This window comes from Lissotriton vulgaris, chromosome 12 (assembly GCF_964263255.1).
Source record: "Lissotriton vulgaris chromosome 12, aLisVul1.2, whole genome shotgun sequence".
Classification (NCBI taxonomy): domain Eukaryota; kingdom Metazoa; phylum Chordata; class Amphibia; order Caudata; family Salamandridae; genus Lissotriton; species Lissotriton vulgaris.
The window spans coordinates 529,572,305-529,590,530 of record NC_141700.1 but is presented as its reverse complement, the minus strand read 5'-3'; the positions used below and the strand labels follow the sequence as shown (position 1 = coordinate 529,590,530).

At 43.4% G+C, this 18,226-nt stretch overlaps 1 protein-coding gene across 1 annotated transcript in view; it reads left to right on the top strand.

The window, feature by feature from the left end:
- PEAR1 (platelet endothelial aggregation receptor 1) overlaps positions 1-18,226 on the top strand; it is a 404,365-nt gene that overhangs the window by 318,303 nt on the left and 67,836 nt on the right. The window contains exons 14-15 of the mRNA XM_086945319.1: positions 2,841-2,943; positions 8,360-8,506. Coding sequence (XP_086801445.1) covers positions 2,841-2,943; positions 8,360-8,506 — 250 coding nt within the window. The remainder of the gene's footprint in view (positions 1-2,840; positions 2,944-8,359; positions 8,507-18,226) is intronic.

Sequence of the window (18,226 nt, the reverse complement as noted above, 5' to 3'; positions counted from 1 at the left end):
ATACTTGAAAAGGACAATAATTGTGTTATTCCACACAAATGCATCTCCTGTGGAAGTTTAAGAGAAAATTGTGAGCTCTTCCAATGCTCCCATTGAAGTGAATAGCAAAATCATGCATTCCATGTTGGCTGCGGTTTTTGCGAGCATCGAATAAGGACTGTACTCTGTTGTTTTTCTCCAGTTGACCAACTGGATTTAACACCTCAGTAAACATAAGATGAACAAAAGAAGTGGACTTAAATCCCTGTTCTGTGGAATCAATAGTTAGAGCTGGTAAAACACATGCACAGATCAATGTTCACTACAATCAAAGCTCCGGCCTCTGCAACAAAAGGCAGCACTAGAGTGGGTGCCTGCTTTAGGGGGGAAAGGTGAGTGCGTGTTGTCTCAGGGGACAGCTGAGTTCTGTTGCAATCAGGGTTTGAGTCCCGGTGGGAGGCATAAGATTCAATGTTTCTGTGCAAATCACTTAATCTTGCCTGTGAAGCTCTCCAATACATTATTTGGGATTCGCGCTATGGGTAAAGGAGCAAATCATTTCAGAAAAGAAGTTCCAAAGCAGATGAACACAGTACTTGGGCCTTGGGACTCTCATAAGGGCAAACACACGAGGAAGAACAGGAAATAGTATGCTACAGCCAATAGAAAAGGAAGAAAAGTAAGTGGCAAGCACAGGAACCAATGAAAAGCAAGAGGGCGGGATGTAAGCCCCTTTTATATATAGTAACAATAGATTTCACAAGCATAGGGCACGTGTTGTGCAGGTGAAACCTAAAAATGGGCATTGCCAGGGCTGTACAGCATACGCAAAAAAGAAAACCAAAGTGTGATGACGTATATATGCTCTTCTGACACAAGACATGGACACATATGTGTCATAATGCTGTGGCAGCCCCAGCTTGATTATGTACATGTACACATGCATCACCAAGCACGCACAAGCATAAATCAAGACGCAGCACCCATTTTGACTTTTGGTCCCAGCATAATTACATTTACACGTGCATGGGTCACAAAACATGAACACATCCATCATGACGCAACAGCCTTGGATTTATTTTCTTATTTTATTGTTGCAACATTGTGGACACCCACCTTGTGATGGTAGATTTACAAAGAAATTACCCAGTAGCAAGTTACAGCAGCCGGACTCTCCCGAAAAGCAAACAGAGGACCTGGACGGTAGAAGAGCAACACACAGAGGGAGAGAGCAGCAATGAGAAGGGGGTACAGCTTGCAGGGGAGAGGAGGAGAGTGCAAGAAAACACATGCACTCCCAATGTAGTGCTGAAAGCAAGGAAAAAACTTTGGGGCATATTATCAAGAACTGTGTTAAAATGATCGCCGCTTTAGCGGCAGGAAACTGCCGCTAAAGCGGCGATAATGGGCTTGATAATATGCCCTGGAGAATTCCCATAGAAGCCCATGTTCACACCAAAACATTGGCTTCTATGGGAATTCACAAGGGCATATTATCAAGCCCATTATCGCTGCTTTAGCTGCAGTTTCCTGCCGCTAAAGTGGCGATAATTTTAACGCCGTCTCTTGATAATATGCCCCTTCGTTTCCTGAATGTTAAATATGAAACTATACAAGTCTTCCAATTAAAACGGATAGTAAAGATGTGCTTATGGGAAGGGTAAAGAAATAAAGTTATTGAATAAGAAGCAAGCAAATGAGATTGATAAGAAATCCAACAAACGATAGTTAATGGGCTGACCCAAAATCCACTGCAAATATTGGAGTTGCGCACATTAGTGTCCAGATATACTACGATTTTGCGTTAGGGTTGCAGCACTTTTGTGGCACAGCCCGACACAAAATCATTTTTGGCATTTACTACACCTCGCAAAGCGACTTTGCTTGGCTTTACGTGGTTCAGTAAATATAAGTAACGCGGCGCAAGGTCCTGCCTTGTGTTCTTTTGTGTCATGTAATAATTACATGGGTGGAGCAAACACCCATGTATTTTGATACAACCCCAGATTTACAAATACTTGTAATACTGGGTTTGGGCCAAAATGGTCGGTCTACCAAAAGAGGCAGATTGTGGAGAAATCTCTTTATTTATCCTTGTTAATTCCTCTTTCCATATGTGCTGCTTTCTGTAGCATGCATAGAAAGAGGGATATGCTGCAAGGATTATTTTTGTCCTTTCCTGCACTAAAACAATCCTGCCTGTAACACAGGCACACTTCCATCATGGTTTAAGGGTGCCTGCGTTGGCGCTAGGAAGCACAGAGAGCGCCAGAGCGGAGAGTAGAAATGTTCCACATCTTTGTAAATACGGGGTATTTCTGGTCTCTCCCTTTCACGCAACACAGTGCAGTAAATTCCCTTACTGCACCATTCTCCATGAATTAATAGTAAATCTGCCCATAGGTCTTTTGACAACAGACACCTAAAGCTACCTGCAAGTGAGACCTAACAATGCTGATGTTTCTCGGTCATCAGACCTCTTCAATGGAACCCAGTACCCTGCATTTTCAGGGAGAACCTCAGGAGAAATAAGTTTTCAGAGATACATTGTGCAAGGGCATTGATTGGTTAATTGATTCATTAACATTGAACATTAGCCAACCTAGTTCAATAATAGAAAGTACGCTACTTTTCTGCATCTTATATGGTGGTTGAACTAAGTATTGCTATAACTCCTTCAAATCATTTTTATATCTTAGAACTCTTTCACAGTGTTCAAAAAGAAAAACCCAGTCAAATAAATTGAAATAAAAATACATCTGCCTTTTAATGTTTCATGACAATATCGAATTCATCTGAAGCACATTTGGTATTCAGTGATAAAAATGTGGATTTGTCTTCATGTTTTGCTTTTCTTGTAGAATGGCACGTATGGACCTGGGTGCAGTGGTCAGTGTGACTGCCAGCATGCAGATGGCTGTGATCCGATCACTGGTCAGTGCTACTGCCTGGAAGGATGGACAGGTAAGCAGATGTGACCTGTCCTTGAGAGTGGAAGAGGTGGGATCTTTATTGCTTTTGCTCTGCCACTGACTGGTCCTTAGAATCGCATGAGGGTGCCTGCAGGGCACGGCTTTCAGTAGTCCGCAAGCTGGTGGTGCTCAGCATCAGCATTAAGAAATGATCTTGGCACAGGTCCCTGCTGGGCCCTCCTTTTATGTCTACGGAATTAAACACAGAGGGACTAGAGAGTGATGGTAAGCACAGCGGGACTGGGAACAGCAACCAGCCCTGGCCGATTGCTGCTCGACTGGCCCTGGAAGCAAGGGGGGGCTGGTGGTGCTAGTGAGAAGCACTGCTGCAAAACCGCCTCCCAGTAAAAAAAATGCCCCCCATGGCTACAAAACCGTCCCCACCTTTCCGGCCTTCTGGGGAAATGCCCGGTGCCCGCTAAGGTCAGTCCAGCCCTAATGGTAAGGATGTTTACTTCTACGTGTGTGTGGAGAGAGACTCCAGGCGCCACAGCAGTCCTTTCTCATCTGCTGACAATCTCTTAACACCTTTTTGAAATTGTCATTAAATGTATGATAGCAAGTGTCATGCCACTACTACAGAGTGAGCAGCCAATGCATTGTGGAATGAGGAGGAGGGCAGAGCAACACCCAGTCCATCAGCAATCAATGTACTGTAGGTGTCAAACTTCTGCCGTCCCCATTATATGCAGTTCTTTGCATCATGTGCATCACTACCCTGACCTATTTCTCCAGCCTTCGATCATGTGACTTGCAGGCCACATATGAATCAATGCAACAACCTACTAAGCAACATTGGTGCATTCAAACCTATAACCTGCAGATTACACACAGGGCGCTGCAGCAGACACATCAACCACCTGAGCTATTTTACTAGTCGTAGAAGCTGACACTGGCTGAATACACATTGCTTTAGCAGATGTCTTAACTCACTGAACCATCTTAACAGCTCATACACTAGGCCAACCGTGCTAAAGTTTTAGACGAAGAAGCACAGGGGCCCACATTTTTCTACGAAGCCTTCCGGCACTGCTCCCAAATGTGGGGATTGACGAACACCAAAGCTGTCTAGGCTTTATTTTTTCCTAACGCCTCTTTCATCCACCTGTATACTATCCCTGCCCCTATATGGCATTCTGGCAGGTTCCTTTACAGCCCACTGCTTTTCCATTTTCCAACTCTTCGCTCGTTTCCCTCTTTCCACCCTTTACTGCTTTTCTCTCTCTTGTTCTGGTTCAAAGTCTGATGATTAGAAATAAGTCCTGAACCCAAAAATAGTGTAGTTGGGACCCACCTGCAATCCCTGACTCAAACTAAGTACTGGCTATCAAATATAACTGTTAACATAGCTCAGTGGATAAACAGTAGGGGGCAGAAGATGTTGGATTTAAAATCCAACACATTCCCTACTGTTGTACAGACTGAAGCTGGAATAGTAAATTATACTATTCCTAAATCCAGCGCCCCGTACAGCAGGTCGTTGTAATGACTTGCAGTGTAATAGCATGCAATATAACAACGCAGTCGTTGTAACGACCTCATTGTAATGGCATGCAATGTATTGCATGTGTTGTAACGTCGCATATTCAAAATCTGTAGGCGACAGGAAGCTTATAAATTAAAATCTTGTTGAAGCAAATACAGCTTTTCATCCTTCTCAGTTTGATAAAATGAGTGCCACGAAGGTAGTTAACTGCAACACCTGTTATTTAATATGGTAATTAACAGAAAGAATATAGCACCAAATTCCACGAAAAAAGAAATAAGTACAACTATATTGGATTTGTACCAATATCTATTGTATGTGAAAATGCACACAGGGCCGGCTTTCGAGCTGTTGGCGCCCGGTGTGACAATCATTTTTCAAAGAAACACTTTTCAGCAGCATTAGGAATAGATAACCTAACCTATTTTATGCAGTCTGCATGAGGCTCTTTGATGACAGTTCGTAACATTCAATGTTCCATATTAAGGTTGTATGTTATGAACTACAGTGACAAAAGGATCTCTGTGACAAAAGCAGTAATCCACTGAGCTATCCACATAAAATACAGATATGTGATCTGTAAGGTGCACATTCTTTGCAGCAGGCATAGTAACCCTTTGCACTACTTTATGGTGAGTCAAAACTGCCCCTACACAAAACCCTGTTCTCTCTCTTGCTGGAACAATAATCACAAGAGTTATCCTGACATTTTTAATGCTGCCTGAAACTGAACGCAGATGCACAAGGGACTCTGCTGAAGGTGTTTTTCAATCAAAAGTTATTTCTAAACATCCCCCCCCCCATGTCCACGCTCCCTCCCCAGGTCAGCACGTAGTGCCGCCGCACCAGTCGCAGTGCCTTAAAGCCAGCCATGAATGCACGTATTATATTTTCACAAGGGTTGTCTTCAAGGCATGATTTCAAAGGTAGTGCCCAAACAGTAAATGTTCATATCCTGAGCCCATTGTGACCCTTAAACTTTACATGTACTGGGTTAAACTTATTTTTGCTTTGGCCCACAATAAGAGTGTTATTTTAACTTCTAAATATGGTTGTGCCTAGTCGGGTCATTCTCCACATAAACTACATTGGCACACAATTTTAATCTATTTGTTTTGGGCCACACCTTTAGCTTTTATGGCTGGGTCCATTTAGTGGGCCACAGCCCTGCTAGTATTGATGCTATCCAGGGAGTAGTCAAGCATAAAGCTGCTTGCCATTGAAGGGCATGTTCATCAAGGTGACAAGGACATCTCTAAAAAGCCAGTTGACTGCTTCCAGGCATAGCTGTGTAGTGTGTTTGCAAGTCACGCTTCAGGATCCTGGTTGAAGCTATCACTATTCCAATCAGAAAATAGTTTCTTCATGTGTTCCTGTGAGCTAACCACCTCAAGTTTGGAAAATTCGCAAAATGCAAGGACATAGCGGTCGATCAGTCATGTGGCTTACCCTGGACTAAAAGTGAACTGCCGGACACAAAATGTTCTTGCCCAGGGTGTCCCATCTCAGTGGCATAATAAAGGCCCGCGAGCTCCAGGGGGCCCCCTTAGTGCAGTACCCTGGCCTGAGAAGTCCTATGTGAGTCCAGAGGGGGGCCCCTCCATATACTCTGCAGGGGGACCCCCTCAAGTTTCGTTATGCCACTGTCCCATCTCTTAGACTTTCTGTCAGGAGAGGCCATAGAAAAGGCCTTCGGACTACATTTGGAAGACAAATCTTAAAACACCAAGCTCTCTGATGACTGATGTGAGAACACACATTTTGGATCACCAGGAGCTTGCCTACTGGGCCTGGCAGGTTGTCTGTTGACCATCCAAGCAAACAAAGCAGATTTCAATAGCGTCTTGTTAAATGGGAGCCAGTTACAGAGGATCAAGGAGATACATGAGGAGGAACTAAATGCTGAAAGCAATGAGGTTGGATATTCTGACCTTGATCTGTCAAGAGAACTAGTTAGTGATTGGGGCGGGGGGCTTACAATAATAAAGACATACAAAAGATACCCTGATCAAATTGAAAGAGACTGTCTTTTTGCTCTTCTTCAAAAATGTGAATACAAAAAGGGTAGCCAACTAATTTAGTAATGCTTATTGATAAAATGGCCCCACAGATTCTTGAAGCCATTACAAATATTAAGTGTCATAGTCCCTTTTGCCCACTTTGGGCCATAGGTACAGAAGGATCAAGAATTTCTTAACAGACCAAATCACAATTTTGGTCTGTTAAGAAATGCTAAGTTGCCTTTCCATATGTACAAAGGCAGATAGGGAATCCAAAAATGCAAGCCATTTCTACCTAGTAGAAATCGCATTTTGTGATTCCCTAAATAGGAACTCACAAATAGGGATTTCCTGTTTGTGATTTCCTAAGCACACGTACAAAGCATTTCCTAAATGTGAAATGGGCATTTAGGAAATGCTGTTACAATCCACTCTAAGTCAATAGTAACTGTTAGACCTGGCACCATTGACGTGGGTCTCCCCTGCATTTTTTGCCTTTGCCTCCTGTGTTTTTGCTGTGTGTTGGACTCCATTTTGCTGGTCTAGATGCTTTGGGCACTTTGCCACTGCTGTTCAGTGCCAAAGTCCAAGCGCTCCCTTTGTAATTTGTTGTTATGGATTGGTGATTCCATGATTGGCATATTTGATTTACTAGTCAGACACTAGTACAGTGCACTTTGTGTGCCCAGGGCCTGCAAATCAAATGCTGCTATTGGCCTGCAGCACTTAATTGTGCCACCCACAGAAGCAGCTTGTAAAATGTAACTCTGGACTGCCATTGCAGGGCCTGTGTGCAATCTGGGCCTGCCATGTCGACTTGTCAAGTGCACACACTTTCCAGTTCCAAACCTTCACTTTCCTTACGTTAGTCACCCCTAAGGTAGGCCCAAGGTACACTTCTGGGCAGGGTGCATTGTATGTGAAAGGTAGGACATGCTCTGATGTGTGTGGCATGTCCTGATTGTCTCCTTCTAATGCTGTTTAATGAAGCTATATTTTAACTTCAGGGATGGTTCCTCTGTGATGTCTGCAGTAGCTGGAGAATCTCCACCCCCCAAGGGAGTCTGGCTTTGGCCCTGCAGCTCCATATTGACCTGCTGTATTGCAGATTAATTCTATTTTAATGCAGAGACTGACCCATTCTTTTTTAATCGATTTTGTAGATATTTGGATCTGGCTCGGGTCTTTGATCTTTCTGTGTAGCCTCGTCCTCCTAATCTCAGTGTCGGATGAACTGCTTAGGGTTGTGCCGGAGTGTTGGAATGCCTGAGTGTGAGGATCAGTTGAGGACGGGCTGAGCAGCAAGTGGGCTGCTCCTGGTGGGGTCCCCCCTTGATACTTATTTTCTGATTTAATAAAGCATTCTTCATATGCTACACCTCGGCTACTTCCAATTATTTCATCTTATTACACGGGCATAATTCTGAATGCCAATTAGAATGCCGACACATATCGTAGAACCCACGTTTGCTCTACTACACGCCTCACACATCTACATGGGGCTGCCGCTGGTGCCGGACTTGGAGAGGAGCAGCTGACTGTGACTACTCACACAGGTAACATCTTGCCTCACTGATTTGACTTTGTCTCTAATGTACTTGGCACTCTATGTAGATATATTTCTGAATTGTGCACTGCAAGTTTGTAAAACTTGTTTTATCGTTACATGTAAAGTATTATTTTTGTATTTTATCGGTATCCAACCGGAAATAAAAAAAAATCATGATCAAATTATGGAAACGTTAAGAAAGTAGCAAAGTACCACTTACGCAACTGGTGACATGTTGAAACTAAACTATAACCTCAGTTTTAATGCTACCATACCTAACCTTGTGTTTTAAGACGTACAAATGATATCCTGCTGATGCCAACACACCATCATCTATTTGATGCTCTTGTAACGTCTTCATCTCGTTTTTCAGGTGTGCGATGTAATTTACCCTGTGAGGAGGACCGCTGGGGGCGAAACTGCAACATGTCCTGTGTTTGTAAGAATGGAGCGACTTGTTCACCGGAAGATGGGAGCTGTAACTGTGCCCCTGGCTTCCGAGGCCCCGCTTGCCAGCGCAGTAAGCAGATACATTTTGTTTACATTTAAAGTGTGGCTCAAAAAATTACATATGTTGTTTTTGAGTGTTTTGCTACTCGTTGCACATTGTCAGTGCTTTAAATGGGCCTGTACTTACTGGTACTGAGTACCGGTACTTCTTAGTTTTATCACTCTGAGTATCAGCACTTCTCTACTGCCTAGGAGTTTACCAGTACTCATGAAAGGGTAGGCTCATTGGCTGCGAGTGCTGGTGAGCAAGAGTGCAACCTGTCCCTGGCAGCCAAAGCGCCGCTTCTGTAGCCCGGACCTGAGCCCCAGCTGAGCTATTCAGCAGGGCTTATTTGCATAATGTCCGGTGTCAACCATCATGCTGTTTGACAGAGCAGGGTCCATTTAGGCCCTGTGCTTTCAATCACATTCACACTATTGTGTGAATTTGTGCAAACACAAGAATCAAGACAGTGCCAATCTAGAAAGTGATGGGAGGTATCGAGCTTAAAATGGCTTTAATCATACCTGAGTATTTTCTTTGTCTACTTATGTCTGTGTGTTTGCCGGCATGTGTATGTCTGTTTTTTTTGTAAGAGAAAAGCAAGACAAAGAGGGAGAGAATCAAGAAACTCTCATGAGGTATTTTAAAGGAAATGTGTGCATGTCTGCTCGCAACAAATGTTTATAAATAACAAAAAATGGAGGGTTGGTGGGTGAGTGAATGAAAGGATGGGTGAGTGGAATGATTGATCTATAGATGGATGGATTAATTAATGAAATAATGGATGAGTGAAAGAATGGATGGATGAGTGAAAGCAAGGGTGGATAGATGGATAAAAGGGCGAATGGGTGGATAAGTGAAAGAATGGCTGAATGAATGAAAGGGAGGACGGATGAGTGAAAGGGAGGATGAATGGAGTAAAAGGGTGGTTGCCATGAAGGAGTGAAAAAGTTGATGAAATGATGAGCGAAAGTATTGATGGATAAGTTGATAGAGTGCGCAGGTCACCAGACCATAAATTTACCATACTCACCTGGGCCCATAATTCAATTACACATTTACTTAATCAGGTAACCTCCGCTCTACTACCAGATATTTTTACCTACTAGGTCCTATACCATTGACTTACCAATCCTTGTCACTGGTACCTATAACCTATTGGATCAGGGAGTTAGTTTTAAAGGTAGTTCAATAAACAAATAATAATAATAATAATAATAACTTTATTGCGTGATTAATAAAAATCTTTGCAATGACTCTTAAAAGCATTGGAGTAGATACATAATCAAAGAGTTTTACAAAAAAAGTTAAAACAGTAAAAGAGGGTAAAAGATATGGACGAAAGAATCGTGCAAACTGATGCAACACATTGTGTTTGTAAAAGAGAAAGTTTTGAGATTTACTGAGTCTTTGTTAATCAAAGGAGAGTTTCTTGAGATGCAGAAGCGAGTCTTATTGAGTCAAGTTGAGACAAGGGACTGCTAACCCAATATAAACTATTGATCACAGAGACAAAAAAGAAATTCTATACTGAGCAAATTGAAAGTGCAAAAAACTCGAATAAAAAGTTGTTTGAAATAACTAAACAGCTTGCGGGAAGTGTCCCAGACCTTAACCCCCCGTGCTCACAAGATTTCTGTGATTCATTGGCTTCATTCTTTTTTAGCAAAGTGAATGACATATTTTCAGCCTTCAACCTAGCCGATAACCAATGCCTTGAAAGGATAGATACCCCATCCCCAAGTATAAATTTTTCCTGTTTTGCAGAGGTTACGGAAGTTCATATTCAGGACATTATTAAAACAATTAAATCCGGATCAGCCCTGGATCCATGTCCCTCAAACATCCTCCGTTCAATACTGGATACGGTTATCCCAGCCATTACCCAAATAATTAACCTCATGTTCCGCACAGGCATCTTTCCAAACCAGTTAAAAAAAAACTTTACTCAAACCCCTTTTGAAAAAACCTGGCTTGGACAAAGCAGAACTTAAAAACTATCGGCCTATAGCAAATTTACCTTTCCTTGCTAAAATAGTGGAAAAAACCATGAATATTCAACTTACGGAATTCATCGAGCAATACCACCTGCTCGATGAAACACAATTTGGATTCCGTAAATATCATGGAACGGAAACAGCACTTATCAAAGCTGCAGATGACATTCGACTCATCAGAGACCAAGGTGGCACTGCACTGTTGGTACTCTTAGATTTATCTGCTGCTTTCGACACGGTTGACCATAAAATCCTGGTCAACCGTGTCGAAAAGATGGGTGTACAAGGCCTAGCAAAAGATCTGCTAGCGTCTTTTCTAGCAGAGAGATCCCAGGCAGTTATACTGGGCCAGTTTGAATCCGCTGAGTTATCGCTGCCATGTGGGGTGCCTCAAGGTTCATCCCTTAGTCCGACACTATTCAATATATATGTGTCGGACCTCGCTAATACCATCAAAGCGCACGGGATGAACCTTACCTCATATGCGGATGATACACAGCTGATACTGGCTGTCAGGAACAATGGGGAAACAGTGGCGGAAAATTTCAAGACAGGTATGCTGGCCATTGGAAAATGGATGTCAGCAAACTGTCTGAAATTAAATTCTGATAAAACTGAGGTGGTCACCTTTGGCCACCTCAGTCCTAGCTGGTCCCCAACCTGGTGGCCATCATCTTTTGGAGCCGTACCCAAACCAGTTACGAAAGTAAGAAATTTGGGTGTCATCTTTGATGACAAGCTAAATTTTCTGGCTCATGCTAATCAGACGGCCTCTACGGCGTTTTACAAACTACGTCTGGTTAGGAAGATTCTTCCTTTTCTTCCTACTAATGTGGGAAAGACACTGGTCAGCGCTCTGGTATTGTCAGCACTGGACTATTGCAATGGCTTGTTTGCAAACGCACAAGTCAGGATAATAAAGAAATTGCAAACAATCCAGAATGCGGCAGCCAGACTTCTCCTGAACATTCCTAAATTTAAGCCAATACAAGAATCCTTGAGGAGTCTTCATTGGCTCCCGGTCAGGAACCGAATTAAATTTAAAACACTTTGTATCGTCTACAAGGCCTTACATCAACAAGCACCTCAATTCCTGCGCGACCATCTTGTCCCATACATTCCCACTCGAATGTTACGATCAGCAGGACAGAATGACTTGGCAGTGCCTCGGACTAGGCTGGTCAACTGGGGAGACAGACGTTTCCTAGTTGCCGCCCCAAGATTATGGAATTCTCTCCCACAAACCATAAGATTATGTCCGAACCTAATGTCCTTCAGGAAGAAACTGAAAACCTGGCTGTTTAACCTCTGAAAAACATCCTCAGTATCCAACAAGTGAGTAATACAATACAGCGCCGAGACGCCTGCGGGCAATTGTTCGCGCTTAATAAATTCTAAAAATAAATAAATAAATAAATAAATAAAGTTCAATCGCTGTCCTCTGGGTTTTGGATTGTGTTAACTGTTTTCATGAAGCGCACTAGGCTGCAGGCTAATTGAATATCTTCGCCCTTGAAGCTGATCAGCAAGGCTTGCCTGCGAGTTCGCACACCTTTTTGGTTCCAGAGCTGTGTTAATTTGCCGCTTCGAGCACTGTCTAGAGCTTTGCAGCTACATAACAAGTGCAGAACGTCCTCCTTTGGATATTTGCATAGCCTGCAATTGGAATTCTGTTCCAAGCGTTTCCATGGGGGAAGATGCACTTTTGACGGAATTACCCCCATCCTCAGCCGCAGGAAATCTTCCTTCACCTTCCTTGAGAGGCTGATGTTGAGGTATGGCTGAGGTAGGGCGCTAGTGTAACCTTGGATCACAAACCACCCATGTGATCTCCTGGTTAGGGCGGCTTTGTCTTCTTCCATGGAAAGAATTTTTACTGACTTGTTGACAAGGCGCTTGAAGCACTTGTGTGAACAGCTCGAGTGCCACAGGTCTTCCAGTGCAAGGGATTTTATAGCTGCTTGAAGGTACACTGTTGCGGGGGATCCCTTGTTTGTCTCTTGCTCTTTCCAAAGGTGGGCGTTCAAGGAGTCTGGTTCAGCATTCTTTATTTTGTGCCAGCATTTAGCATATGCACCTTTACGTGCTATTTGCTGCTTCTGTAAACCAAACTCCAACCTTAACTGTGCTGGGGAGGTGTAGGGGGGGAGTGAGAAGAGTATTCGGAGTGTTTTACTGACCACATTGTCTAGAATGACCTCATCTCTCCCTCTCATGCATTCACTGCCGTATGTTATTGATGGTAATAATTTTGCGCGCAGTATATCCAGCAAGGGGATTAAGCTTGGGCCCGCTATTTTATTCTTAATGTTTTTTAAAGCGATGGCTGTTTTTTATTGTTGTTACATGTCGCTGGAATGAGCCGTTGGAGTCAAAAGTTATCCCCAGATATTTGTATTCCTTAACTGTTTCCATTTTTAGGTCGTGCAGAGACCATTGAAATGTTTGCTTTTTTGATTTTTGATTGAAAACCATCACCTTCGGTTTGTCCATGTTTATGGTCAGGCCGTTTTTATCCGAGAATGTACTTGTTGTATTAATAAGATGTTGCAGGCCTACTGGGGTGTGGCTGATTAGTATCAGGTCGTCTGCATATAATAAGTTCGACAGTGTAAGCCCCCCTAGCTTTGGGGAGTGATGGTTGCAGTTGTCCAGATCTTTAGAAAGGTCAGACACAAAAAGGTTGAACAGGGTCGGTGCGAGGACGCAACCCTGTTTCAGTCCTTTTGTGGTCGGAATCTCTTTTGATAAACAATTGCCGGCCCCCAGTTTTATTTGGATCCAAGTATCAGAATGTAGTAAGATCAGTAAGTTGAGCAATTTGTTGTCCACCTCCCACTTTGAAAGTTTTGACCACAATTTCCCTCTATCAATGCTATCAAAAGCCGCTGAGAAGTCGATGTAGCACGCATATAATGGTTTTTTGTGTTTGATGGCGGCATCTATCAGCAGGGAGAGGGCTAAGATGTTTGTCGAGGTCCCTAGATTTTTTTGGAAACCAGTCTGGTTGATGGGGATTAATTTTTTGGTTGACGCCCAGGAGGTTAGTTCTTCCAAGAGCAGCCCTGAGAAGTATTTTGCATCTATGTCTATAAGAGCTATCAGTCTGTAGTTCTTAGCCTCATTCTTGTTGCCTTTTTTATAGATTGGAGCTATTATTGAACCCCTCCAAGAGGACGGAATTTGTTCAACCTTCCAGATTTCTACAAAGAGCGGGAGAAATTGTTCCGCCCAATAGGTTGGATCTTGTTTATAGACAATGGAAGGGATTCCGTTTGGGCCTGGGGCTCCCTCTTTCCGTCCTTTCGCAATTCGTCCCTTCAATTGGTCAATCGAACTTGGGAAGTCGGTGTCAGCAGCTAGGGGCTTAAGGGCCATTGAGATCGGCTTACAGAGTTCTGGGTTTCGGTGGCCCATGCTTGGTACTTCATCATTAAAGTGTTGGAACAGATAGTTTACCCAGGATGCCTCTGTGATGTGGGAATTCACTCCAGGGGCATTCGGATTATCTATTTTATTAACAGTTTTCCAAAATCTTGCACTGTTATTATTTTTTGAGTCGTAGAGTAGTTTTGCCCATGTTTTTTCCGCGGCTTCTCGTTTGATTCGCCACAGGATTTTATTCTTTTTACACTTTAGTGATCTCAGTTTAGATGCTAAGTCATTGTCGCTCCCGGCTTTCCGCAGCTCGCGAAGTGTTCTGTTGATGGCTGTTTTTACTGCCCTTAGATTAGGCGTTAGAGAGGATTGAGAGTAATTTTTTGGGTTGCTTGACGGGCTAGATGATGTTTTGTTTTGGCTTGTCCGTACCCTATTTTCTTTAGCGACGTTCTGCTTAGTGTTCCTTAGGCCAAAGGATTTCAAGAAGGACTCCCAGGCGAGTATTTTGCTGTCGTTCAGCTCAGCAGCACTTTCCCAGCACATCTTTGCTTCTTGCATTAATCGTACTGGGTCGCTAGTATTGCACTTAATTCTGTTGTGTTTTGCTGAGGTCGTCAGCTTTGGGCCATTTGCTAAAAGTGTTAGCGCTGTCCCTTGTGCCCTCAGTGACAGTTCTTGCGGGAGATGGTCACTGCAGTCAGATATTCCGATTTTAAAATCTTGTACTAATGCGAACAGTGAAAAAGACAAGAAGGTGTAGTCGATCGCCGATGATGTAACCGAGTTGTGGAAGGTTGCTGCTTGGGGACGGTCCCCCGGTGTTCGCCCATTTGCCGCAATCAGACCCAAATTGGTTAGATCTTCTTTTAAGCTTTTTGATTGATTAGTTTGTTTGCCCCAGGGGCACACTTCCAAAGGTAGAATCCCCCTGACATGCAAACAATCTTCCATTGGATAGTTCTTCCCTGATGATTTTGAAAGGAACATATTAAAGTCTCCTGAGACAATAAGGTTCGGATTATCCACTACCGTTATTAGTTTGTTCAGTTCTGTCACCAGGGCAGTGGCCCCCTTTTGTTTTCCCTTTGGGTGCAGATAGGTGTTAACCAGGATAACTTCTTGCCTATTGGAACCCGGTATTGAGATTTCCAGCTGAACTGCAGTGATCCCGTTTACAGTTCCCGAAATATTTTTGTTTAGAAGTTCTTTCACGTGGTTAATTGTTTGTATTGCGGTGTAGATCGTTAAACCACCTTTCTCATGGCCAAATTTTGAGGTTCTCCTTGCTGGGAGGTGGTATGTTTTGAATCCCTGAAGATGGAGCGGTTCTGCTGACCAGGTTTCTTGTAACAGTATTAAGTCATACTGCTGAAAATATAGCAATAGTTCCTTGTTGGTGATTTTTGCTCTTAGACCGTTTATGTTCCAAGAACACAATTTAAGCGGCCGATTTGTATTTGAGGGGGTACCAATTCGTTCTTCAGATTGTCATTGGCTGCACTGTCTGAAGTTAATTGTTTTTGCAATCCAGTCCCATTTTTGTTTTTGGGTCGGAAGACCGTTGGTTATTTGCATAGGGGGTGCATCTACCTTTCGTTCGACTGAGCATCCTCGTGCTCCTCTCAATATTGATTTTGTGGGAATATCTGGACGGTGTTTGCTCAAATTCAAGTTGGCATTTTCTTGTAGATTGCGGAGTAGTGGAGCTGGGTAGCCTGGGTTGTAGAATGGTTTGATTCGAATCCCCCATGCCTTTAATTGCTTTTCCTCTCTTAAGATTTTTTTCACTAATTCTCCAGAGTTCCAGGTTGTTTTTGTTATTTCCTGCTCAGAAAGATGTTTGAGAGTGATGAATTCGACAGCCTCCAAGTCTTGAGTAGTTAGCGTAGCTAAAGATGTAATAAAGTTCAACACTTGTAAGATATTTCTTCGATTTAAAATATCTTCGCGCCCTTTGGATCTGTAGTCAGGAATGAAGAGTATTATTTTGGGCTCTTCGTGGTTGGTGTCCTCCTGCCTCTGTTCGGGATTTAATGCCCATTCTATGCTTTTGCAGTTACTGTATTCATGAGAGCTTTCTTGGGAGTTTGGCTCTCTTTGGTTCGGCGGGCCCGAGTTGGCTGTAGACACCCGTGCTGTATTCATGCAATTGCTGTAGACTGAGGGGGCTTGCTCACTTTGCGTCAGCTGACCCAAGTTGGCAGTAGGATCACGGGGTTGCGTCAGCTGGCCCAAGATGGCAGTGGGGTCACGGGGTTCGTGCTTGTTGTTGTCCTGCCTTTGCCCCAATGTTAATTCTAGGGCTGTACTATGGGTTGAACCTGGGTTTTGCTCTCTCTGAATGCAGGGTACCTTGTCCGCAGTTGTGTGATGTTCGTGTTTCATTGCTGGTGTGGAGATACAGATGGCGGAATTCCAAGGATTAGTTCCTCCTGTTGATTGTACCACCAGGTTGTCCGCATTTTGTAACCTCATTGACTCGATGTAGAAGGGGTTTTTTGAATACTTGCTTGTCGCCCCTAAGTCAACTTGTACACCAGCTTCTTCAGCTGAGCCCCTTATAAGATCAGCGTCTGTTGCTATATTCTTGGCAGACATTTCCTCTGGGCTTATAAGGGTAGGGGATATTGGAGGGCTTTGCCTTGCCCTTTTGCTTAGATCGTCCTTAGTGCCTCTTTGTTCTGTGTCTTGTTCCTGCAGCAGTTTGTTTGCTTGTGGGAAGTATGTACTTATAGAGCCCATCTTGTTTCTCCCTTTTCTCTTCATTTTCCTTCTTTGTTTAGCAGACAGTTGTTTGTTGCATGTGTGTTCCCTGCTTTCTCCGATGGCGGACGCCTCTCTGGTTGATCTCTGCTGGTTTTCGTCGTGCCGGAGCTTATGTGCCCCTCCCGTTTGTTGTGGGATCTGTACATTCAGTTCCTTAGAGTGATTAATTGAGTTGTTCGGGACCATTGTAGCAATGGGAATAACCGCCGATTGGATTTTCTCTGTTGTCTCACAATCTGGGTTTATTCTTTCCTTGCTTGCTGCTGCCCATGCTGCTCTGTGGGAGTCATTTATGGATTTTATATCAGTTAAGAGCTCACTCATTACATCTGGTAAAGATGATAATGTATCAATGATTGAGTAACAAGTACAGCTTGGTGGGTTAATTGTAGTTTTTGATTGAACTTTTTTAATCATCTCGTTCAGATCTAGTAGCTTGGTGTCGATGTTGATGACGTGGGTCGTTAGTCGGGTTAGCAGATTTAATTGGATATCCATCTTATCCGAGTGATATTCCATTGCTTTTGTCGTGAGGTTCATGGTGTTTAACAGTGATGCCCAGAGCCCGCACTCTTCTGTGTTTAGAGTCTTTGGGGAATCAACCGTTTTGGTTTCTGTATCATGAGGGAACGTGGCACCTTTACCATGGGCAGGTGTTTCCGCCTTTATCTCCCGTTCTTCAATTATCACGGGAAATGCGCTGTTTGCTATTGCTAACTCTGAGTGCTGAGTTATAGTTGAATCCGAGAGTCTCATTTGAGGTGAGATGTTTGACTCCAATGCAGCGGTGTGTACGGGACTTGCTGGCACATACTGGGTTGTATTCGGACCAGGATGATTTGTTTGGTGTGAACTGTTTAACTCCAAAGCCAAATCAGGGGACTCCCGCTGTGATTTTTTTGCTGAGGTGGCGTGGAGTGAATGGTTTAGCGATGATGACTGTTCTAAGTGCTCCTTGGGAGAATGCTCTTTGTCTTGATCATCAGGCTCATCAGCTGGCTCATCTTCTTTATGTTCTCTTATCACGGCTGTGTCCTTGTTCACTTCAAAGCTTTTATTTTGCCACCTGGGATTATTTCCGTCGGTTTCAGAACATTGAAGGCTCTTTGCTACTGTAACTGAGTTAGGCGTTGAGTTTATGTAAGGTTGAGGTGGACATTCGTTGACCAAATGGCTCGCCAATACCGAAGCCGGTTTTAGGGCTCTTGCCGAGTCTGCAACGTCGTGTTTTGTTAAGATGATTATTTCCGGTAGCAAAGGGGAGGGAACGCCCTTCTGAGAGGGGCTCATATGGTTTAACACGGCCCCAGCATCTTTTACAAAGGCAAACTTGGAGAAAATTTTAGGTTGTACAAGAGGTTTTTTTGATTTTTGATGGTTATGAATTTGTTGGTCTGTTTGACCTAGAGCTGATCCCTCTGGACCCTCAGCTTCATGCATAAGGGTAACTAAGATGTTGTCTTCTGTGTTTGTGCCAGGTTTTGTTGGCCTTGATAGTTTTTCTATGCTGTCGGAGGAGGCATTAAGTAGCTTGTTAAATAGCAATTTGCACTCATATAATAATCACAGACTCTGGAAGTTTTAAAACTCTTTATCTAAAATT